The 27,107-nt window shown below is 29.4% G+C and overlaps 1 protein-coding gene across 12 annotated transcripts in view; it reads left to right on the top strand.

Annotated features, from left to right (window-relative positions):
- The window catches only part of LOC112686905 (protein FAM102B), a 25,370-nt gene extending 7,465 nt beyond the window's left edge, over window positions 1-17,905 (top strand). For 9 of the 12 annotated variants that reach the window (XM_025559379.1, XM_025559380.1, XM_025559381.1 and 6 more), the window contains exons 3-11: window positions 9,919-10,039; window positions 10,110-10,303; window positions 10,694-10,815; window positions 12,146-12,371; window positions 12,909-13,211; window positions 14,091-14,264; window positions 15,500-15,771; window positions 16,818-16,973; window positions 17,049-17,905. In XM_025559379.1, coding sequence (XP_025415164.1) covers window positions 9,919-10,039; window positions 10,110-10,303; window positions 10,694-10,815; window positions 12,146-12,371; window positions 12,909-13,211; window positions 14,091-14,264; window positions 15,500-15,771; window positions 16,818-16,936 — 1,531 coding nt within the window. In that variant the 3' untranslated portion in view covers window positions 16,937-16,973; window positions 17,049-17,905. The remainder of the gene's footprint in view (window positions 1-9,918; window positions 10,040-10,109; window positions 10,304-10,693; window positions 10,816-12,145; window positions 12,372-12,908; window positions 13,212-14,090; window positions 14,265-15,499; window positions 15,772-16,817; window positions 16,974-17,048) is intronic. The other 3 variants (XM_025559378.1, XM_025559388.1, XM_025559389.1) reach the window with 3 other exon arrangements.
- Window positions 17,906-27,107: the final 9,202 nt, after the last annotated feature.

Here is a 27,107-nt window from a genome sequence, read left to right on the forward strand (position 1 = left end):
AAAAAGTTAGTTAATAATTAAAAAAAAAAAAATAATAAGTCATAGTTAATAATACATCATATTTTAATAATACTGTAAATAAATACGCGATATAAACCTAAAAAAGTTAGTTAATAATTAAAAAAAAAAAAATAATAAGTCATAGTTAATAATACATCATATTTTAATAATATTTTAATAATAATAATATATGCGAACAAATTCATTTCTAATTTCGTAATTTCATGTACAGCAGTTCTGCACTAAGCTTTTACTCAGTATAGTATAATATTATGTTAAAGCGCTCAACTGTCTCGGTGCTTAATTTTCGCAGCGCCCAATTTTCGCCGTGCTCAATTGTCTGCGCTTAATTGTTGCGCGCTCAATTGTCGGGACACCATTTTCTTCAGTTGGGAAATTTGAATGACTGCCTGTTATCAGCCAAAATATTTTTATATTTAGAAAAGGAATGTTCCATGTCTATGGAACTTATTGGTGCGAACTTAATAAATGGCAGGTCACTACTACTAATATTTGCAGGCCATAAATTCATTTTGTCCATTTAAAATGTTCGATATTTTTTGTAATTGATCAAATCCAACATTTTTCTCCAAACATTTTTTAATTATATCATATTTAGCTTTTGCAGATCTTTCAATTTTTGTAGAATGTAAATGTTCTTTTGTAGCTTAAATTATTTTAATGGATTTAATTAGTGCCATACCTTAGGTTTCAAGTTAAGTAATATATGAAGAAATAAATCTTTAAATTTTTTTTATAAAATTAAAAACTTTACTCTTTCATATAAATAATTGTCAAATATGCACTTATAAATGAAAAATGGTCTAATATGCAACTATAAATTTTAAATATAAACTTGTATTGCTATGAAACAAATTTCTATATTACTTAGCTATGTTTTTGATGATTATTTAAAAACATGCAAACTTATAGAAATTCCGAGCTCTAGTTATAACTAAAAGTGTCAAATTTAATATACATTTAACCATTATTTAAAAGAATTTTGTTTTTACGGTACGATTCTATCAATATCTACCAGGCTTATGACTACCTTTAGTATAATATTAAGATGATTATCTTAAATTTGGTAGTTTATAAGCAATATACATGTTACGGGTTAAGTTCGAAAATTGGTAGTTTACACATTAAAGTTATTCATATGAATAATATAATATGCACATTATCCAGTGTGCTATGGAGTAGGTATGAGTAGCTAAGCTATGAGGTAAAAAAAAAAAACTAAGTCATATTAATTCGAAAAAAAAATGATAAAGTAAATTATATACTATTAAGTTATAATTTTACATAAAAAAATTTAAAAAATTAAGTAGTTATTTATTGGAGCAGTTCAGATTCAAGTGGAATTTTGAGTTGCAAAATATTTCTCCAGATTTAAATTTACTCGTACATTTATTTGTTAAACAATTATTTTTACACAAACATTTTTTAAAACTTTGACCACCGAGATTATGCATTAGTTATTTCACACAAAGATTTTTTTGCAGCCGGCACTTATATAATATTCATTTATTTATTAAAACTCATAAAGTTTCTCTTTTTAAGAAAACAAGTTTTTTTTAAAAAAAACTAAATGATCAAACATTAATAAACCGAGTTAGGTGAATTCGAAAACGGATAACACCGTACTGAAGTTTAAAATTATTATAGAATACCAATGCATACGATTAATTATAATTTACAATTTAAACTCTTATTTTATTTTATGAAAAAAAATTATCCACTCAGAGGTAGATAATGTACAAATTACCCGATTTATGTTTCTACAAAATAAACATTTTACAAATATGTTTACTTTATCCAATAGGCATGAGTAGTGTTTACATTAACCGGGTGATGTGTTTATTACCCGATTTTCGTACTCTACGCATAACATATAGACAATAAGATAATGTTTTAGTGATTTTACTGTCTAAATTCATTATTGAACATTCAAAATATGTTTTAACGTAGAACATACGTATTCTAATACGGCATCGACTGTTATTTTGTAGGTAATCGATAAAATATAGCATTGGTTTCATAATCATTTACATACAATTTTATATATTTTTGTATATTGGCGTCCAATCGACTTAATCCATGACCTCGTCCAATTGTTCCATACTGTCCTTCGAAATAAATTTGAAAACTTTTAGTAATGTAAACGTGGGATTTGGTTATGTTTTGTACTATAAATTCATATGCACTTTTATATTTACTTATATATTATAATTATTTTCATATGTACATTTATAATTTCTTAAAAATGTTTGTAAACATTTAAATTATTATACCTAGTAAAAAAAAGCATTCTAATATTTTTTGTGTTTAACCTTATATATTTTTTTTTTGTTTTCGTTAAGGTTTTTATGAAAATATTTTGTTTTATTAATTTATAACTTAAATCATATTCTGAAGTATTTGATTCCTCTAGGATATATTTAACGCATAATTAAGAATATTAAATATGTATAATTGTTTGTTAGTTTATGGTAAAGGTGTTATGTATCAATTTTTTTAATTGAAAAATTACCAATGGCTGAATTGATAGCAAAGATAGTTTTTTTTATAAAAATCTTATTTTGGGAAAGCAGGTACCTAACTAAATCAGAACGAATTATGTTTATTATAATTATGTAGTAATATATTAACTAAATATATGATATAAATATTTTATTATTATTATATATATATATTTAAAAAAAAAAAAACAGTTATTCTATTTTCCTACCTACCTATCTATTTCAAACATTTTTCATAATTGTAACAAAAAATTATAATAGTTTTTTATTATACTTATAAAACTAAGAATATGATAATAAGTAATTTCATATGTTTTTTAATTTGTATGGACACACAGAACAATCATTAGTGACGCGAAATTAGCTACAGCTTGAATTGTCCAAACAAATAATGTGTGGCAAATGTGTTTGAACTTAACCAGCTCCCATTAGTGTTCGTGGATATAGAAATAATTTAAAAAGTGCGTTTAATTAAGTCGTTAAGCAGTAAAGCAGCGAACAATAATGTGTATTATGTTCGAATATAACATATAGTTACAGAGTACCATGGGACAGTTAACAATCTGTCTACGCATTTTTTATGTTTATCACTATTATAAATTCTTATAACAGTGTTTTTTGTATTATTATATTTTTTCTCTTTCATTTTTTAGATAGTTTGTTCGACGTTAATATAGTTTAATTAATGTGGGAATCGATTGCAATATATAACTTTAATCATGCAATGGATTCATTTATAAATAATACTTATGTTTCGTCGATAATCTTGATACGAAAATATTCCATATTTCATGTCTAAAATAATAATATTAACATCGTTAATAATAATCTGACTGCAAAATATTGAATAGGTACCATGTGATATAATTCGTATAATGTATATTGTATATCTATTGAGATGATGCCATTTGCTACGTTCATTCGAACCACATATTTATCACTTATTTATTACCTATAGGTTTTTGTCTGTCATGTGAGATTTGAAAAACAAATATATCATGTATGTTTTCTGTATAGGTATTCACTGTACATGCATATTGATTTATCATGATGGAATTGTATTTTTCACAAAAACTTATATATGTATACTCTCATGACAACTGTAAAGTTCACGCGTATAATACAGGTATACATAAAGTCATGTGTAATGTATTGGAGTACAACGATCAAAGCGTAATGTTTGTGTATGTTTAAAACACGCTTGCGGTATCGATTACGATCGATCTTTTTCAATAATGCGTATCTTATGTTAGTATTCGTGCACGCGCAAATAAGTATGTGTCGAGTGTATAATCTCGAAATTCTATTTTGGGGTAGTAAGTGGTTGTTTCTCCAAATAAATGACATGTCCGACGGTGACAGGGTACAACTCGTGTTGTATTTACTTTTAAAATGTTTATTCGCGTGCGAACGAGAAGTTTTTTTATTTGTTGCACGCCAGCTGTGTTTAAATTAAAACACGTAAATTGGAATTAATGGCGTTTAATTTGTACGCAAGCGATATATTATTATAATTTCGTAACGCAGACACCACATATATGTGCATATATATATCCGGGGTCTTGGTAATATCGTGTTCTGTCGATGCGATTGAAATTTACTCGTGGAGGAAACGTGCAATTTAAATGTATATTCGCGTGCATAGCGGGTATGGCATATTGTTGTACGTACCGGGATACGTATTCGTACACAAATCTAGGCCATGCGCCAGTCATGGATCATAATTATTGCAAACGAATAATATTGCTGTTGCACGAAAAATATAATTCTCCTTGCATTCTCCTGCATCTTCTCTTCCTTCCGATCACATGCAGTGTATATAGTGACAATCAATGCGCGTGCACATGTTATACAATGACAATCGATTACGGCAGTAATAATACATCGGTAACGATAATAATGGCAGCGTTAACCTATGGTTTGCCTCCGTCGCCTATTGTCTGTAGAGCTTTTCCGTGGTTTTCTACGCGGCAGAAAACACTGCAGCTGTGCGAGAGTCATTTATCCGCTGCCGCGAAATAATTAATGCTAGTTGCGCATACATACGCGCGTGTGCGGCAGGTGAACGCGCGACGCGCAAAACGAGGTCCGCTGCGCTATTATGTGGGTGCTGGTCGCGTCAATGCGCAATGTATATATGTATACAGGTGCATCACGGTCGACAGACCTCCTACGCGCGCTCGTCTCCTGTGAAATGATCAATTTTTAAATACGTCCCGTAAAAAACGCTGTCGAACAGTTAATTTTTTGACCTTTCAGCACGCTCGCGCACGCACGTTTAACGCGTATTAATCTACGTGTTTTTATACACCTATATGTTCACGATACGTACCATACGTACTATTATTAAACGAAGTTTTAACCATCTTAATTATCTGTTTGTTCCATAAATACATGTATATACGCGTGCGCAGGTATACAATGACGTGGTGGCGAGTTCCGTAGCTAAATTAATTGAACAGCTAGGATTTTGATTTTTAGTTTATCATTTGTGACGAAAAATTTGTAGTCGAAGTTTAAAAGTTACTTTAAAAATTGTAATTTTTTTCTCGTTTTTTTTTTTTTTTTGTTTGTTGTAGTCGGTTATGCAATAATGTAATCTAATACTCTAGATAAACGCTCGCATAAAATGTACATAAAATTACTATAAACAGTTTAAAAAATCTTCTTTTATGTTTTATAATTTAAAATGTAATTAGTTAAAAATATGTAAGACAAAAAAAAAAAGGAGTTATTTTTTCTTAAGTTTAGTTGATAACCCATTAACCAAGGCTTTTATTTGTTTTTGAATAATAAATTTCTATTTATAAATTGTAATTATTTTATATCAATACAGTAAAAAAATTGAATTACATGCAAATTATATGTCTGATCATAGGGAAGAATATATTCCTGTAGGTGACAACTTTGAGCTCTAGTGTTTTTGTTTTAGTGAGAAAGATAGTTCTTTCACTAGTTCTCTTTGGGCTGTCTGGAATATGTTTAAATATAAACCTTTTTATGAATGTAAGTGTGGTCACTGGAAGCTAAAATAATAACGCTGTTAATTTTTAAACTTAGCAAAGTGACTCGTTACTGCAGCACATTTTTTAAACTATACTTACGTTATACCTAATATATGTATGATATTTCTACATAGATATTCTATCTATAGATATATGCGGAGAATATAACTTTTTTCGCGTTTTGATGTTCCTATTTAACCGAGTGAACATACAACTCAAGGTTTATATTATGTATATGTAATGTGGAAAGATGGAATTTTATAGCTGCTTTATAATGTGTAGGTATAGTGTTCTATTTATGGAATGTACGAAACAATTTGAAAATTATGTGTATGTATATTCATATGTATATTGTGTAATGTGTGTTGGAATAATATACGCGCGCGTTATCGTCATGTTGAAAAAAATAAAAATTTATGTTTGAGTTATAATTGACACTTCAAATAGCAATTTTCAATCGATAAAATACGTTTTCTTGAAATAAAGAAAATATTGAAGGTTTATTTCCATTAAAAATACTCGCATTTTATGGAAAATGATAATATTGGTTTTAAAATATTTTTTCAGCTTTTATTTTATTCATGTTTTAAAAAGTAAACATTAATATAATATTATGTTTATAAGTGAAATTAAGTTTTTTAGTCAATATGTTCATATGATATTGCGTTAATAATAATAATTGTTTTTATTCAACTTTATGCGTTTGGGATTTAAACAATGTATCGTATGATATATTCATATTGACTTAAAAAAAAAAAAACTATTGTGATATTATTTTTCGCTCAGGTATTAATGTATAGAATGTATTAAATCATTTTTTCTCGTTATCACAGTTGTAATTTGTACTAGAAGTCGCTATACTATATTGTTATATAGCGTTATGTACATATTAATGATATAACGTATTTTAGTATCACATTATCTAGTGAATTATCGTATTAAATTAAAAAAAAATCGATTTTTATTTTGGCATATTTGAATTGTATTTATGGCATTTTACGTATATTCAGTGTAGCAGAGTGTAGAATAGTTGATTTTGATCATCTTGACAACATCATAATTTATTATGACTTATGACTTGCCGCCCATTCAATTTCGATTTATTAATACGTGTTAAACAATTCGACCGTTCGAATGATATAAAAATATTACTGTGTAAAAAATATTTAAAATATTTTATGGTGTTGTGCATGTAGGAATCAAGATAATTTTCCGTACGAGCTGCGTAATTAGGATATTTCATAGAACAATGCTTTTTATTTGACACAAATGTGCTACTTGGTATCGGTTACGAAACAAACAAGATAATAAATAACATTTAGGTATGATATGAGTTTCGTTTGGATACTTTCCTACATTATATTTTTATTGTTTTTCTTTTAAAAATAATATTCTATGTCTGAACTTAGAATGAGGAAGTGTTGCATTGCGTTTACATATATCAGATAACTTAATTATTTTACTACTGACCTAATGTCTTATTCGAATCGTAAGTTAGTATAATAGTAGTGACGCAATAATAACTGTATTTAATAATAATTTGAAACAATAACATATTGACGTGATAATATACCGAAATAATTTTAATTGCCCTTGGTGATGGTACGTGGTAGGTTGGTTTCGTTTTTATTCATATCAAACAAAAACCGATATTAATACATAAAAAATGACATTGACCACTATACGTAATTAGGCACACTGTCTACTTATTTATTTCCGACTTATAAAGTATAATGTAAAAACACTTATGGAATATATTTTTCAGATACGATGAATCTATTATAACCTAATACATGTATGTACCTATCTAGAACGAATACATTTGTAACGCTATTCAAGGAAAACTAAAAATGAAAACGAAACAAAATTGTGTACAGCTGATATTAAAAAGCAAACAGACACAATAACCATAGTGAATTTTTCATAGACCGATCATAATATTATATGTATATATAATTTACTAATTATTATAGTAAGGATTCGTAATTCAATTTATACGTGTGTTTATAAGCTTACCCGTTTATAATAAGATAAATGTATTATTCATTAAATGTAAATATATGGCGCTAAAGATTTACGAGACTGTCAACGTCATTTGTTTAACATGGAGACGTTATTCACCTTACCCCCAACGTTTTCCGAGTTAGACGCTTTGTTTCAAATCGAAACTGTTAAAATATTTTTCATCATGATAAATAATTTACATATGTATATAAAAAGAGGATTTTGCAAATTTTATTATTTTATTATTATATACCTATGCAGTATGCTGTGAATATTGGTTAGAACAAAATTCAAGATTTTGGGAGATAACAATTTTTTTCGGTATAGCTGATACTTCAGCGTATCTATACTGGTGAACCTTATTTTACTTGAGTATGTTGAATTTTTATTAATTATTTTTTTTTATATACGACTGTATATATTCACTTATATTAACTTATATTCACTGTAACTGCGATTTCGTTAAAAAAAATCAATTGCAATATACTCATATACAATGGTGTAGTGTTGATCATTTATAGTAATAATTAGTTTTAAAAATAAGAAAAATATCAATACATCGTTCGATTTGATCGTTCAAACTTTCATAAGAAAATACGTTACAAATTTGAAAATTCGTGACAAAGGTTTTAGGTATCTTTAAATGTACACAAATAATGGGATTTAGAGATTATTTTTCTATGTAATTCCAAAATTAGATTTTCTTGTTTATTCGCGTAGGTACATAATTGTTGTAACAGTTTACAAGACGTGTAAAGTGTAATCAAGAATAAATTATTATTTCGACTGCTTCTAATGCAGTAGTGTATCTCGATATTGGTTTACTATAAATTACAATATTTTCGTTATTTTTAGTGTTAAATTGTATACTATTATTGTGTTATTGATATAAATATTAATATGTTATTGTCAATCAACTTGTCAATTCGGGTTTCATTTCAAACACTTGAAACTTTATGCCACAACAAATATTTTTAAATGGATTCACTTGTTTATTTAATCTAATTATAACTGTCGTTCAAATGAAAACTTATGTGTTTTGTTATTGTTCCGTCCTCGTGTATCGTTTTATTCGTATATTTTTTTGTCGTGTAAATTATTTTAAATATTTATAGTGTATAAGTAGATTTGAATATGTTAATCGCAAGACTTGAAGGGTTCAACAGAAAATATAATTATACTTTATTATATTTTAACTATATAGATGTACTCGTTTAGAGATAGCTATTATAAATCGTTTTCTACTGTGTCAACAATTTTTTTGCAAAAACATTTGCTCATTGAATTTCTAAGTACATGTTTTCACAGTATTTTTTGATATATGTACTAACCATTTTTCCCCTAATCGATTGTATTAAATATATAATGTATTATCAATATAGTTTAATATACAATAACGGTTGATAAATATTATTGATTGAGTAGTCGTTTGAATTTGATTTATTTTGTAAGCTGGAAACGGTCCAAACTTTCGAAAATCTTCCATAGTGAACAGTTTTTTCTCAACTATAATGGCAGCCAATTTTGTTGGCGCTAAATTCTTTTCATCGTCTCTCTTCTAAAGCGTCACTACATGATGTGTATATACATATATACTACCCAGCAAATATAGGTAGAACGTGTAAATATATTTTGTACGGCTGAGAAGCCAAGAAACAAGAAACATGTGTGTCTTATCGAGCACAGATTTACGGAATGTCTACCGGAAAGTTTATGGTAGCATTCTGTCAAACACGTTTCATGTGACTGATTTGAAGAAAAAAGAAACGAGTATTTATAGTTGAGAATAATGTACAAAGCGCATGCGCAATAACGGTTACAAATTTTTCTTATGCGCTGAGATGAGCTAGGTAAAAACCAAGTATATGTTTCTATTTATTGCCATAAAGTAGAAGGTTTCATGTACTAAAAATATCCTTTGATTGTTTTATTTGTATATGTTGCATTTAATATAAATTTTTTTTTTTAATCAATGAGAAATTACTTATAATTATAATATGCCTTATAATAATTTGTTAAAAGGATTTTTAAAAAATATTTTATGATTGTATATGAATATATATATATATATTATTTTATTATTATATATTATATATTTTTTATTATAATATATAAAGGTTTTAAAAGTATGCGGTTAAATGTGTGTATTTTTATATAATAAAATCAATGATTGAATTCGTTTGCCAAGTGTATGTTTTAAAATTTTCACACGATGGACTGTTTACTGTAGTTTAATTGCCAAGTGTCTAAAGTTTGTGATGTGTTTATTAAAAAAAAAAAAAAAATTATCTTAATTCCTTACTCTGTATTAATAAACATAGTACTGTGCATAATGCAATATTATTTTTATTTATATAATCCATTATTCGGGTGCTGGCATGTTATAGAGAAGAAGTTCGAGATCATACAGTCCGATGGGGTTCTAAATTCCAGTTTGTGTGCAAGATGAGTGCCAATGCGTCAACTGGAATATTGGATCCGTGTAATCTTAGAATATCTGTTCGAAAAGTATGTTTTGGGATGTCATCATTTATATAAAAACAACACATTCTAATTGTTTGTTCATTACTTTACATAGGAACTGAAAGGAGGCCGTAGCTTTCAAAAACTCGGATTTACTGATGTCAATTTGGCTGAACTGGCCGGAGCAGGATTAAGCTCAAGGCGTTGCCTGCTGGAAGGATATGACACCCGACATCACCGCCAAGACAATTCTATGCTTCGGATATCCGTGTCCATGAACATGTTAGCCGGAGATATACTGTTCAAAGCGTAGGTTCTATATTCCTATGGAATATAAACCAGAGGCATATTTTTTTTTTTTTTTGGGAGGGGGGCTCTCGGGTCTCGACCCCTCGGAAGAAAAATTTCATAAGTCATAAATGATTTGCCACGAAAGTACAGAGAAAGATAACATTTATTTATATCATGTGGTTATAAATAACTATTAATTTTTATTTATAATAATAATAGAATAATATAATTATAATTCATACCTTATATGTACTTTTTTTTATTATTATAAAATCACTTATTTTTTAGAAAAATCTAAGCCTAATATGAAAATACGCCACTAGTTTTAAGTAGTCAGATATAAGTATTCTATTAATTGTATCATAATAATTATTGTTATTTAATAAAAAAGTTTTTGATTTATCGCAGACCAACCCCTACATTAAACCAAAAACCTATCTCCAATGGTGATATACAGCAACGCGAAGACACAGAATATCCTAGCAGCGGTTTTGGTAGTTTGCCGAACAAACGTTCGTTGTTTCCATCAGGTATGTACACCAGATACAATAGATAATAAATAAATGTATTACTTCAATATGTTATGCTTGTATTTTTTTCGAGTATTTGTAAAGATGTAGGTACTCTGCTCATGTTATATCGTCATAAAGAAAAGGATTCAAAGAGTTAAAGTGAACCAATCTTTCCACTAACTATTATTCCAAGCAAATCGAACTTATCGGTTATTATAGTTTATATAGGGTGTTTTTGAAATGGTCGAGGAAACTAGTATACGCGTACTCTCTGAAGTGGCCAAATGAAGAATCTTATGACATTTTTTTTCTATTTTCAAAACCTGGATTTTATCTAGTTATCCTTAGAACATTAAATAAAATCTAAAAATGAATACTTGTAAGAGATTTCTTACAATTTTCATATGTGATTCGGTTTGTGATATCGATTTTGGGTTTGAGTCGCCAGGATCAAAATATGTGTGACATATCGATTTGTATGAAAATTCTACAAGATAAACAAAGGTGACATTTATTTGTTTAAAGATAAACCAATGGTTTTTAATTTAAATTTCTTTGTTGTAACTAACAGGAAAACATTCTGTAATGGTCAAGGGAAATGATTTCTAGAATAACAAAAATTAGTTATATTTTATCGATAAATTTTACTGCAGTAAATATTTATAAATTATAATAAATGGAAATGCTGAATTTAAAAGTTAATGTTTTGTACCCAAGATTAAAAATTGTTTAAAATATTATTTAAAACAGGTTTTTTTATTGAAACATTCACTGCTTCAATATTAAAATAATAAAACAAACATACTTGGTCGTGATATTAAAATTAAAAAATTTAAATACTAAATGCTCATATTGAGTAAGGATAAAAGTTGAAAGGTGGATGTTGGAAGTTATTGAATTTATTCAACTAGGAGTAGCGTTGTTTCCTACAATTATGCAAATATTTTTGTATTATAAATAAGCATCTTATAATATGTTCGCTGATGAGAATAAATACATAAATAATTATAGTAATAAAAACTATAATAAATTGATGTTATTTAATGAACGATTCTTAATGTAGCTTAATTTATTATATAGTGTTAAATTGTTTTAAATATCTTTGAAAAATTGTTATTTTTAACTCAAGTTCTTTTATTAATAATGACGTTTAATCCATACACTCGTGTATTGAAATTCTAATTGAAAATACAAATCATACACGATTATATTAATTTAATTTTAATTTGATTTTTTTTATTGTGGGGCGCGAATATGCATTATATTTCGCCCATTATTTTTAACCCATTTTCTAATCGTCTAATTACTGTACAGTTTATAATACCATACTGGTTGGTCGTATTTGCAGACATTCCATCCATGGGCGGCTTAGAAAAACATGACGCCGAGTCAAATCAAAATCATTCAGAACAACAAGAGGATGATGCGACTATTCATGACACCGTAGCACCCGTTGCGAATCATGTGAATAACTCGAGTGGACATTCCCGTAACTCTTCGAATACCAGCAAAGGTTCTAGTTCTTACAACTCTCATTCAAGACATAGCAGTTCCGGCGAGAGCGGACATGTTCGGTAATATAGAAAACCCACTATTCAAATAATCGTGCGGTATAAAATTATAATTTGTAAGGTTTAAAAGGGTTTTATGTACAAATATGAATATGTGTATATATTTATATTGGCGCAATATCGCAGCAAAATACCAGTAGTAGATAAGTACCCGTTTATTGGTACATTATATCGGCTGAATATTCTGGCTAGAGTATCATATTGTCGCATATGTATAAATATTAGGGATGACAGTCTCGTTTCCGTATCCGCGTTAACAATAAATCAGCGTAGAATATTCCTGTGCCAATTATAATATTTTCTCGCAGTGTTTTTATTTTTATTTTTACAGTACGAGTTTCCCTTTCATCATCTTTCTCTTAAAAAAATTGTTAACGCACGTGTATTATTACGCAATTGTGTAATTATTATAATATACTTGTATAATATCACTACCTCTGTTCGCCCCATCATGTTATACAACACACTTTGATGTTGTTGTCTGAAAGAAATACTATACGAGATAAAGAGACAAAAACACTACAAAATACTTGTGATCAGGTCGCCGTCTTGGCCCGTGTGGTCTCCTACCTTGTCGCCAACACCGGGCACCCCGCCACCTTCGCCACCACATCAACATCCTCCAACCACACCCTCGTGGAGCAGCTCCCGATCCAGGTTCTGGTCACTACGCCAATCTAAGCAGCAGCAGCCGTCGTCACCTCAAGTGTGCACTCATCAGGATTTGTTCCGGACGCCTGACAACAAAAACGGCGGCGGGTTCCGGTTCCCTCCATGGTCCGGACCGTCAGCCCGAACTAACTCGTCGCCCGGCCTGTTGCCCTTAACCCCCGACTCCCCTAGGTAACACACTCGGTGCCTACGTGCTGTACACGTCACGATTACTGTCTTCATCGTGTATTAACACTATGCCCACATGCCACCGCTTCTGCAGCCGCTACTTCTACAGTATAACAACTCGCCTGCCTCTTCGCCAGCTCTACTACTGTCTTCTTATTTTCCTCGTCGCCTTTAAAAATACGTTAATATTTAAATATATATCCATATATTTATACGACATTAGTAATAATCATCGATATTAACGTAATACATGTATACCAATACACAGACTTCATTATTATTATATCTATACGTCAGAACTTACAAATACTACGTTTTAAGTCTGCATTATTATCATCATGTGCAATAACGGTGTGTCATATTAATCTATTATTTAGATGCATACATATTTATTAAGTCGTTGCTGTTTTTTTTTTTTTTTTTTTTGTTGACAATATTTATGTCTATGTACAGATTTCTGTCTACCGTAATCATTGCGGACGATTCATAGATGTGGTATATACCGTGTTATGTATTATTGCATATATATTCATCGTCTGTTAAAATATGGACTTTGTTATTAAAACAAATCGGTTATATTTTTTTAAAATATTACATTCAATGCGTATATTTCAATTCGATTAAACGTGAAGTTTTTATAATCACAAGATGTATTGTAACAATGTCCATTTTACCGAATACAATGTGTTAATATAATAGTAAAGTATAATAATATCGAAGTCTGCGGCACGTATCTGATTTAATATATTTCCGTGGAGCAGAGAAAACATCTTGTTTTATTTTTTACTCACTGTCTTGAGCGGATTTTCTAAATAGTATTAAGTGCACTCCAAAAATACCATATTGGGATAATGACACGGTAACGCTACGTTGTATGTTCAGGGGCGGTAGTATGCACCACCGAAAACTGTTGTTGGACAACACGGCTGGTGGTTGCGTCGCGACACTGCCGGGCTTACTCAACATGAACTCGTTACAGAAGCTACCGGAACTGGATAAATTGCTCAGCACTTCCGACAGTATTGTGTCGTCCCCGTTCAGGCGACCGAGCCAAATGTTAGTTGGTTGGAGTTTATGTGATTGCACGAGGCGTATATATATTACATAAGCATGTGTTGACGTGTTTTTTTTTTTACCTATTTTGGTTTATTTTTTTCTCGTTTTGAGTTTACTTTAATTTTCACTGTATATTATGATATTTAATCATTATTTTTCTTATTACTGTTTTAACGGTTATTTTTCCTTTATAAAAAAAAAAAAAAAAAAAATGTGAGTCATTTAACGCTAGGATTTTATACTCTTATTTGATTTTGTATCTAGACAAGTGTCTTGTCTTACCCCGTATATTTTATACGGCTTGTATAATTGTTCGGTATATACATACATATATCGATATAGTTTTATGCAAAAGTATCATTTTCTAAGAAAACAATGTATCATATTATAATGATTAGAAACTCAGTTTGTAATTCTATTAATTCGAGTTAATCTGTAAAATGTCAATATCGAAGTTACTAAATACATTTGAATATATTGATTTTCAACTAAAATAATACAATTTATTATAAATTTTTAATGTTTGTATCATGATTACATAAATTTAGGATTTAGTTATTAATGAATGATTATCATGATTCAGTTAGAATTTTAATCTAGGGAATGTATTTATAATATTGCCATCGATAGAAAGACGCAGTAGTATTTATAAAATATACATTACAATGGATGATACATAATAACATCTTCTAAGTGCTTTGCTTTTCATCGCATGAATTTATTATTATTTTGCTTTTAAGTTTGATGTACTTAAATATATAAATGTATGTAGTGTTTTCGAAAATTATTGGTTTTAATAATTTTCCAGTCATGAGTTAAAAAAATCACGCTTTACGCTTTAATAATTCAATTACACAACATTTAATGGTTTCTTTCGTTTCCGCGCTCAATAATCAAGTTGCATTTTAATATTTTAAATATATGCGCACGATTCAATCGTATAAAACGTCTTATATTTTATACATATTAAACTTTTACATTCAATCCTAAGGGGTTTTCATCATATATTATATAACATTATATGCACTAGGCCGGTCTACAGAACACGTAACAATAATATATTTGACCAGCGCGTATATATTATATTTAACATTCCAATTTAATATTGTTTACTAATGTGTTATTCCTGCTTATGAACTGCTTATAGTAATTAACATAATTAGTTATTATTAACGATAGTGTTAATTTATGGTCTTATCACATATCCGATCGATTTGCCCTGTTGTACCTTTCAGTCTGACGTCCAGTGGCACGGCCATATCCGCGTCGCAAGCGTCGCCCGTGCTCAGCGGTGTTGAGGCCGGTTCGTTGGATCGCGGCAAGGCGGCGTTGGAGAGGCGCAACAAGAAGTCGGGTGGCGTCACGGGCGGCAGTGTCGCCGACGACAGTTGTGCGAAGGTCACAGGGCGCGTGGAGGTGACTAGGGTGAACCCGGACAGTCTAATCGACCAACTGCTCAAAGCGACGAATTTGGACGACCAGTCGGCGGACGAGGACAGCAAGCACAGTAAGCACCTCCCAAACCCATTCCCTGCTCCCTCCTTGCACACCGGATATTATCGGCTGTATCCGGATCGCGCCCCGAAAGAAAAATAAGAGTACGTAACCACGCCCGAGTCGCATCCGTGCTCAATCGATCAAATTTGTTATAGTATTCGTAATACTTATGCTTTTACGTTGAAGCAAATCTTAGCACTGATTTTACTGAAGTAGTTGTACCTTTTGAAATGCTTTTATATTTTACACATTTCAAGTCGAGTTACGTAATTTGGTTTAGGTGGTGGATGGTTTAGGTGGTTTTTTATCAAGTGTTAGGGGTATCTAGAAATAAGTATTGCATTTTTCTGATCAGATTTAGAATTAATTTAAGATTTAAAATTTAAATTAATTTATATTTTTATACATCCATCATATATATATATATATATATATATACAAGGCCGTAACTGGGGGGGGTCCAGGGGTCCGGACCCCCCCAAAAATTTTCAAAAGTAGAAACATTTTAGCGGTAAATATAGTTTATTAACTATAAATTGTATTAAATAATGTTAGACTCCCCCCCCCCCCCCGAAATTTTTTTCCAGTTATGGCCTTGTATATATATATATATATATATAATGATCTATATAGGATTTGGAGTTTTTTCTAATCCGCTATTCCGTCTGAAGAGAGCCAAGTGATAAAGGTCAAAACATTAGGCCTCATTATATCATTCTATACATTTCTCAAATTTGTATCAATTTATTTTTTCTATCCACTAACAATGGATACTATCACGGTCAAACGTTATAAACCACGCGTGAAAAATTGAACTAGTTCTACCACATCCTCGTATATTGCTGGCAATAATGTAATAATTTATTTTAAACATATTCTACACGAAAAAACCCTACAGGCTGAAAAAATACATTTGTACACGTACACGTAGACGTGTTTGATATTGATACGTATCTCACCTGTTTCCTTTCTAATATTTTATATTTATGTAATTCTATTACTTAGGCATCGATCATTCGAATTTTTGACAAGATATTTTTTCCCTGTTATTTTTAGGACCTGGGCTGCAGTTATTCATCGCGAAAGACGGCACGACCACGCTTGGCAGTCAAGATATCAATCGTCACATGTCCAACAGTTTGTTCAAACAGGTCGTTATGGAAGACAATAGATAACGCCCAAAGTTTATGCCTTCGATTAACATTTTATTTAGTAAGTTGAAGACAATCTGAAAATTATAACGATGTACATGTGTAACCGATTATTATTTTTCTTTGATTTTTGCAGAGAATTCACGAGCTTAATGCTTTCCTCCCCTCATAAAAAGCTGACGGTGACCGAGTGTCTATCATAGGTTAAGTCCACGGTGCTGCTTTCTATTAATTTTTAAAGCACATTTGTCGCTGCTAAGTCAATTTTCAAATCCACTGTCGCGGTCATAATTGTCGTTGTCTTTTGATCATCAGTTTTAATGACAGCATTTTTTATGTTAATTATTTATATACAACAATGATGTAACGTTGCAATTTTTTTTTTATTAATATTACATTATGTTGTTATGTGTGTTCTGTTCTTTTCATGTGAGCCATGTGATCGGACAGTAGAACTATAACTTTATATTTATAAATCATGTTTGGATCATATTGATCCTTATTGTGTAGCTTGTTATCAAGAATACATATATTTTATACCTTTTCACGTATCATTGTGTCATGTAAAACAGCAATGTATTCGATAGTCCATATCGTGAAATGAACGATTAAGTCACAATTAAAACAATGTTCCTTTAAACGTTATTGGCGTGTGAAATGACATTTGTTGAATGTATAATAAACAGTACATGTTGTTTTTATTATAAAACTTATTGTAAAAGACAGTCATCAAACAAATAATTCATATAAATTTACACATATAAATACAGTCCGTATAGGTACTTATGTATACATACCACATATTATCTACAATATATGTATAGATTAAACGAATCGCTAGTAATCCATAATAATCAGTCATAAACCATTGTATGTATTCAATGTGTACCATAAGTATTTTCACTGTTTTCATTTATGAATTATGCCACAAAACTAATCAGACTCCCTATATCCTCGTCAATTTCGAAACAATATTTATTTCAATGTCTTATATGTATTTATATTTATATTTTTGTCATTGTTATAAACAATATTATTGATCTCTCTCAAAGAAAAACCTGTGAAACATCCCGTCACGTCATTAATCACGCATTACATTGATACGTATGCGTCAGCTGTATTATTATTTATTTATTAATTTATTGTTTTTATTTACAAATAGTTTAAAAATTGCTTTATCGCACTGAAAAACTATGATATAATGATAACATTATTAGTATTAAAACCATTAAAAATTATTATTTTACTTTTTTGAACATTATTTATTATCTTCTTTAATTGTGTCATTATCTAATTTTTACTTATTATTATTATTTTCTGTTTGTAAAGCTCAAAATGGATTATACGACTTGAAAAAATCATTGTTGTTATTTAATTATATACATAATTATTATTTTATTTTATTTTTGTCATGTCGAAATGTTAAATAATAGAATTTTATTTGATTTGTAAACAATAACTAAGTTAAGTACCCAATTAATTTTATTGTTACATAACTACTATGTGCGCAACTAGTCATTCACATATTAAACACAACACTTAAGATTAAAAAAAGATATATTATGTTTAATATATAAAAATATTAAAACAAATAATAATTATAATACATTTTTTTATTTAATTCAAACCTAGTGTAGTAAAATCATTTTTTTGTGTATTCGCTTGTATTGAAAATTTTTCATAAAATTAAAGTTATATTATTTTTTAATTATAAAATTTTGATAATCTCCAATAATTGTTTTTATAAAATATTTTTTACAACAAGATCTTTTGACCTCTAATCATAAATAATTATAATTACATTTGTGTTTATACATTGTATTGCTGTAGGAAGTAACATAATTATTACAGTTTCAACTCAAACTCTTTATACTTTATTTATTTATTTTAAATTATTCTTTGTCTTATGCATTTTTGAATTGTAAGCTAAGAAATGGCAAGAAATTTTTTAATATAATTAAGCTCAACTCTTTAAATTGATAATGTTTAGTAAAGTAAATATTAACCACGAATAAGCTAATGAGCATAATAAGAAAATGGGTTGTTTTCAGACATAAGCCAAACAATGTAAATTAGATGAAATTTTAATCAATAATCATAAAAATATGTGTATTAATATCTGGAATCATCTTAAAGTTTGGTATAAAATGTCAATTTTTTTTTTTACCTACCAAATATTTTGTCCAAAAATAATCTTTGAAATTGAAAAAAATGTGAAAGCATGGACGAATATAAAAATAAAGAAAAATTCAAATCATATTGATAATATATAAACTAAACGGAATAGACTCGTTTATGAGTGAGAATTGTTTAGTGTAAAATAAAACTCATGGGAATATCCTAGTTTTCTTATAACTAAGTGGATGTAACATTCATTTGTAGAAGACATGAAAATGGGAAAAATTTATTTTGTACATATTAAGTTCCGAGTGTATGAAAAAACATGTATTGCAACTGTTAATGGGTAATTGTAAAGGTTTTCGTCCTACGACTAGGGTTGCCATACATTTATAAGGTGAAATCGGGACAAAACAAACACATTATTGAGTAATATACTTTTAATATATTGAGTGGACTATGTAATATTGAAAAATATTTATGTAAAAAAAAATATATTATATATTTATGTGTGTAGATTACAAATTATGTTTTTATTATATATTATTAATCGATTATGATTAAAATTCTACTTTGAGATAAAATCGTCGAAATTAAAATTAAACTATTCTACATTTCTTCTAAACGCCTAAGGCGGGATATGTAAACGTCTCACAAACATTTTTCGGGACATGAAGTCCAAAACCGGTGACAATTCCGGTTTTCCGGGACGTATGGCAATCCTATCTACGAGGATTTACTCTTGGAGTACAACCTGCGAAAAAAATAATTCGTGATTATGATTATTTCTAGTCTTTATTTATATCGTTTAGGGGCGTATTTAAGGGGGTGGCTAAGGGGGCATTATCCACCCCCCTTGGGACTAAGCTAATTTTACAAATCATACATGGATATATTGATATATAAATAGTTATTATAAAATATCGTCAATCGTCATTGATGAATATGGTACCTATTTTTTATATATTTTTATAAATAATTAGCTTATTTTTGTTGTTAATTATATGTGTTTTTTTTTTTTTTTGGATTTATTGAGCCTTTAAGACCATCCCGTCTCACAACCAAGCTTCCATCTTACTCTATCCAATGCCAGATCTCTCCAATTGGAAGCACCACCTAAATGTTCAACGTCCTTCTTTATATTGTCTTCCCAGAGGTCTTTTACTTACAGTATTTTGTTCAATCACTGCATGTAATAGTGGATTTTGGCTCCTCCAAGCGTGGCCAGCGCACCGTAGTCTTCTGCTTCTGATGACCTCCAATATATCTGAACTGCTGTATAATGTTTCCAGCTCTAAGTTCTTTCTTCGTGTCCACTCCCCAGTTATTTCATCTTTGACCGGGCCATATATTTTCCTCAACACTTTTCTTTCAAAGACCAAGAATCTTTGCTCGTCCATTTTTCTGAGTGGCCATGTTTCCGATCCATACACTACAACTGGACGTATTAAGGACGTATATAATTGTTCTTTCAATTTTCGCGATACTGCTCGTGCGCTTAGTACCTTAGTCAGTCCATAGTAACATTTATTCCCAGCTTGGATTCTTGCTGCTACCTCGATTGATACATTATTTTTTTCAGACAAAATAGAACCTAGATATTTGAACTGTTCTATATGTGTTTAAGTAGAAGGGGACTACCTTTTTGTCAGTCCATAAAAATAGATCAATTATATGTGTAGAGCTATATTATTAAAATGGTTTCAGACAGGCGCAATTTAGGGGGCAGCTTGGGTGTGATTAGCACCCTCAAATTTATTTATGTTAATTTACCTTTAAATACTCATTTCTCATTATGTATAGAAAAACAGAGTTTTATTGTATAAATATATAAATATATAAATTTCTTATTTAAATAATGGTGGTGTAAGTTCGTCCTTCGTCTCTTTGGTCCTCGAACTGGATAATAGTAATAGGTATGGATGCCAGATTTTAAAATCCCTAAATCTAAACCTATCGAACCTATCGAATGACTCTTTTTTTTTTATTTTGATATGAAAACAAAATAAGTATATTAAATGTTATTTTCTGTCAGTTTCTATTAACTGGGATAATCTGAATGATCGGCCGGGACACTGGGATGATTGACAAGCCTAGTAGTAAATATATTGAGTTTTAAAAAAATTATAAATCATTTCTTTATAATAACGGTTCTGAGCTAAGGTTCAGTATAAGAATCAACGATTTATAAATATATTCCACCATTTTTAGTCTAATTATCGGTAGGTTCTTTTTTTTATCAACCTATTTAACATTTTATTGTCTGACGAAGAAAATTATTTATTTTTTACCAAATATTTATTATTCAAAATTTCATTATGATTGGATGGACCACATTTTTTTAATAAACATTTAATGTAAAAAATTGATGAAAAACAGTAAAATCCGTAAAAATCGTAGGTATAAAAAAGTACGCTTATGAAATAAATTTCAGACTAACGATTTTTTTTAAAAAATTTCAGTATCGCTAAATAAGTAAGTAATCGTATATGAGTTAAGTGATATTATATTTTCACTTAATATCCAAAAATAAAAATTATATTACATAAAGACTTTAAACAAATTAGGTATTTTTAAAGTTCTATATTTAAATCAAATGCGCTTTTTGAAAATTTGATTAAACACGAAAAAAAATATCTTTGCTATAAGGTAAGAGTTTCAAATTTCTAGCCACATTACTTTTGGAATTATGACTAAATATCTAAAATCTGAAAAGTGAAAGTCTTATTTATAGCGTATTTTTACCGCTTTCGTCACGCCTGGAAAAACTATTAAAATTTAAAAATATTATAAAAAATTACCTATCTAAAGTACTACCACGTGCCGATTTAAAATCAAAAAAGTACCTAGAAAAAACTTTTGGACCAGTATTCGTATCCAAAAAAGTGTTAAAAAAAAAAATATAAACATAATTTTATTACTATAATATTTTTATCGAATCGCTTCACTCAGAATCTAAATGTGATCATGTGATGAAACATTTGTGTTTACTGACGGGTAATTCGCTGTATGCGCAATAAAAATATAAATCAAAGTGAACAATTTAAATTTAGAAATATTCAAATGTTTATCAAATATTTTAGTAACTGTTGAATTGTACAGGTTGCTGGTGTCTATAATCATAAAGGAATATGAAAAAGATAGAAGGGCTTCAGCACCCCCAATTTTTTGATTGAAATTGCACCCCTGGTTTCAGGTTAGGTTAACTTTTTGATTGATACCTTTAATGTAACTATTTAAAATTTGTTATTATTGTAAAAAAATGACTTTCTTACGAGGGACTCAAAAACATATTCTGTAATTTAAAATTATATATAGATTTAAAAAATAACTAAATAAATTCCAGAATCTCCATTAGCCCCTCCCTTGGTGAGTGATAAAACCCACCCTTGATATCGTCTAAAAAACGCTATAAATATTGCAATATTTACAACTCGCAGTGATTGACTCGACAAATTAAGTCGGTCCAGTCATTCGGCCCATTCGTATCAAAGGGCTTAGGCTGACCACAGCATTTTAATTTTGTAACAACCTAATTTTTTTGTCATATTTTTGAAAACTAACCAATATTGTGAATTATAATCATTCAGTTAATTTCGTTTGTTCTCGTTTATTCGACAGCTGTAAACAAACAAATTGATGGTAATAGCTTCGCTGTAAAAAAAAAAAAAAAAAATATGTAAAAATTATAAAAAACGTACCTAACTCACTTTACAATGATTCTTACATTGATTAATTTTAAGTGTTTGTACACTTCATTTCAACTTTTCCATGTCCGTGTTTTTCTTCAATATTGTCGACAAAATTAATTTCATCGCCTTCGAATTGTGATCTTAAAATACTTCATGCTTCTGTTCATTTCTCCGAAGGCGAAAATGCTACACTCGCAATTCACGATTTCGTAAATCAAACTTGAGTGCAGTTTAATATTTTGTTATCAGACCCAACGTTTGGATCTGACGATACAATGAGTAAGAACAAAGCACGTAATACGAATACAGAATGACACATCGCGTTAATTCTGATAATATTTTTTACTTCGATAGTCGAATTTTTAATTAAATATAAATTTTTTATTTTTAAATTATTTTAGAAATATTAATTTATTTTTTTCTGCAAATAAATCTACCATTTTGTCGGTTTCAATAAATGTTCATATATTTTATTCTATGCATAAAATCGAAGTACCCTTGATTATCTCTCTTGAATGGTTATGGTTCGAAGCCATGTTTTAATTCGTCGCATTGTAGGAAAAAATCGCGGTCATTTTGATTTTGTATACCACATACCTGACCAGTGGCGTATATAGGAATTATTTTTACTATAGGCCAATTTACCTCCACCATAGCTATAACTAGAAATTTTTTAGGGAACGAGTGGTTTTAATTATGACATAAATGATATAAATATAGGAATTTAAATGTATTAATATATATATTTATTATTAAATAAAATACATCATAAATAAAACATTTTTCTACAATAGGTAGTCAACGTTTTTGCTTTAAAACACAATTAGTCATAATCAGGGCTCGGGACTTAAAGCATTGGCTTATTTTTATGGATTGACTTAAAATATAGCAGAGTGCTATAGAAGTGTATGTCAAGTTATAACACGTAAAGTTATGAAATTTGAAAGTGCCTTTTTTTTTGCTTTTTTCAGCAATTTTTAAAAAAATGCTTATTTCCAGTTTTTCTGATTATTTTTGCTTGTTTGACCAGTTTTTTTTTACATTTTTATTGTTTACTCCCGCAAAGTCGTTTTTGATAGAATTAAAATTAAAAATAATTCTTATCTTATCTACGTTGTCATGTAGTTCGTCGGAACAAAGATGTTCCAACGCTGAAAATAAAACTGAGTGTCAAACGTCAGAATGAACAAGAACAGAAGTTCTATATTTTATAGATTTATTTATAATTATAATATAATATTTATAATTTTATAGTTTTTTTTTTTTTGAATAAATATTTTTGTTTAATTTTAAATGTTTTAAATACTTATTTTAGTGCTTATAATGATGTTTTTAAGCGCTTATTTTAATGATTTTAAGTGCTATAAGTCCCGAGCCCTGGTCATGACTGATATTGTTTGAGTGTCTACATTTTTCGTCAGTCACAACTAGACAAGAAAGAATTATTTTATTATTTGTGTGTATTTTGTATTTCGTATAAATTTTTAATAATATTTTTTATACACTTATATGGCTTTTGATGGGGAAATACTAGTAAGTTTAGTGGAAATAAGGACTATCTATTTATGATTTTGGAGATAAGGACCAAGTTTTTATTTAACGGATGAATCCATATTTTTTTTTTTTATTATTGTGTTCTTCATTTTTTTATGTGTACCACATGTAAATCACAACAACTTCATCAGATGATATGATGACAAATGATTTTTATTTGTCTAATGGTGTTTTGTCTAGTTAGGGTACACTTTTTTTTAAAAACAAATTGTTTTTAGTTGACTAACACGAAAATGACTAACACTGTCTAAGGCAGTTTTACTCTTTTGGTGTGCGATCGGCTTAAGACAATCGACGAAACAATTCATAGTAACCCGTGATAAATTGATAACATTTTACAACAATGTAAATACAATAGTAAACAGAAATCTATTTTTAAAAATAGAATGCGCTATTAAGGTACCATGTAAACCACGGACTAGGGTTTCTAGAATATCGAGTTCGTAATGTAAATACACGGCTTTTTTGTCGTGTCCTTTCATAGTTTATTCATATTTTGATTGGTCATTGCAATCACGGACAATGGTATCAGTCAGTAACGTGAATTTTATACCTCAAAAACAACATACTAGCATAGAATAACAAAAATAATAGTAGGTAGGGGCCATGATATCATATGGTATAAATATATAATTATATAATTTAGCAATATGCATAAAAATGTTTTAATTGAATCTGAAATTTCACTATGGGTCCGGGCCTAAGGGGCACCCCTCCTATATACGCTACTGTACCTGACGATGAATTTTTGATTTGAAACCGGTTGTACTTTACAAATATAATAATATTCCAGACTAAGCATTTATTTATTTCTACGTATAGACTATTTAAGTATTTATTCGTGTATTAATTATTTTATATTGCATTATGTCTTTAAATTAGTTAGCAGCAGGGCCGATTTTAGCCCTTTCAGCGCCCAGTGCAAGAATTATTTTAGCACCCCTCCCTCTTAAATGATCTAAACATTTAACCTAAACAGACAGACAGAAGCTCATTCATAATCAAAAATGCTCAAAATAATCTTTCAAACTAACATAGTTGCCAAATATTTATAAATCGTACTGACAAAACAGCCAAATACTCGCATGTTGACATAATAATAAATAATAATAATAATGATAAAATTAATTTATATTATATTAAATTGAGAAAATTATTATTCTTTTTACCTATAGTAGATAATTTGCGTCATTAAAGTTTCATAAAATTTATTTTTAATTTAAACGTCTCTCGCGTGCCCTTTTGGTTTTAGCGTTCTGTGTCGCACGCGTTGATCGTTTCTAAAGCTGGCCCTGGTTAGCAGTAACTCATCACTGTTGAGAATTGATGGAAAAAAAAAAAAAAAAACATAAATTGTTGATAAAATGATGCATACAAATTATGGTTAGGCAATATTGGAAAATTAATGAAAAACTAACAAGTATTTTTGTAGGACTTGAACCTTCTATTGAGAGGTTTAACAATTTTCCGGGGCGTGGGGCTCAAGTCATCAAAGTTCTCAGCTATAGTCACCTATGTCCATCTACGTGAAACAATGTAACGACAATTGTGAACAGATCAATTGAACGGATTACGAAGGATGGCCATTTCCCTCCGTTCGGTTTGCGAACGAATGGACGATTAAACATTTTTCAGCATTTCCAGGTTTTTCCGCTACGTACCCGAAACCCAATCGAAATCTTGCAACTCGAGATTAAATTAAACCATTTGTAATATTAATAAAGTCTATGGTACACTAGCGATTACTAGTCATTACTCGAGTGATTTGGTTCGGGCGTGCGATGTACGTAGCTGTGAGATTTTTAAAAATAGAGCTATTTCGAAATTGTCATCAACTGTATTGGTCCTCCTTTATCGAACAATAATCGTTCACTTGCACTAAACATTAATGACACGTTTCACATATAATGTGTGGATGGCGGCACACAACAGCAGTATTAAATGATTGCGTTTAAGACTTTTTTTTTATTATTAATGGAAAGTCCGTGTCGGACATTTTATGCTATTGCTTGAAAAACAATCATTCGTACGGTGGATTTGATATCGTATTGTTGCAACGGCTAATGTTTCATTTCCTCATTAGCGATTAAAAAAAAAAAAAAAAAAACCGCTTTATTCATGAATAATTTATAATAATATGTTGTGCTCAAAATATTATTAAGTCACTGTGGACTAACTACATTGGCAATGCGGGATATTTAACGTGTCGTTAAGTTGATAAGTTTTCTCTTAGTCCTAGAGTATTTTTTATTTTTTATTTTACCTAATTCATAAGACAATATCGATATGGCGTGAAGTGATGCATAATAAGTTTTATTCAATGACGTGCTATTGTACGACTCATAACTATTTTTTTTTTTTTTTTTATTGATCTAAGAAAACTCGGCAACTGTGGCCATTAGTTACAATTAAAAGTTTAAAAGTTTAATTGGGTTAAAGATATTTACATTTTAACAGATATTTATTTATTTATTTTTTTTTATAAAGATAAAGATAAGTATAGTTACAATGTAATATATACAGCTGGTTTACATATTCCTATTAAATTAAGTTGTAAAGACCTGTTGATTTCAGAAATTGCATTATCTTGGCATTCTCTTCGGTGTTAGGTCCTAGTGCAACGTCGAGAGTCGTGTCTATTCTGATGGTTTGTCAATCTTGTTTATAATTGAGGCATTCGATTATAATATGTTTCACTGTTAGTTGGACGCCACAGGCTTCGCATGTAGGGGGTTCTTCCTTTGCCATTAGATATCCGTGCGTAAGTCGCGTATGTCCGATTTTCAATCGGTTTAGTACCGTTTCTTCTTTTCTTTTTAAGGAATTATTTA

Source organism: Sipha flava, unplaced genomic scaffold, assembly GCF_003268045.1.
Source record: "Sipha flava isolate LNK unplaced genomic scaffold, YSA_version1 32_pilon_pilon, whole genome shotgun sequence".
In the NCBI taxonomy this organism is placed as follows: Eukaryota; Metazoa; Arthropoda; class Insecta; order Hemiptera; family Aphididae; genus Sipha; species Sipha flava.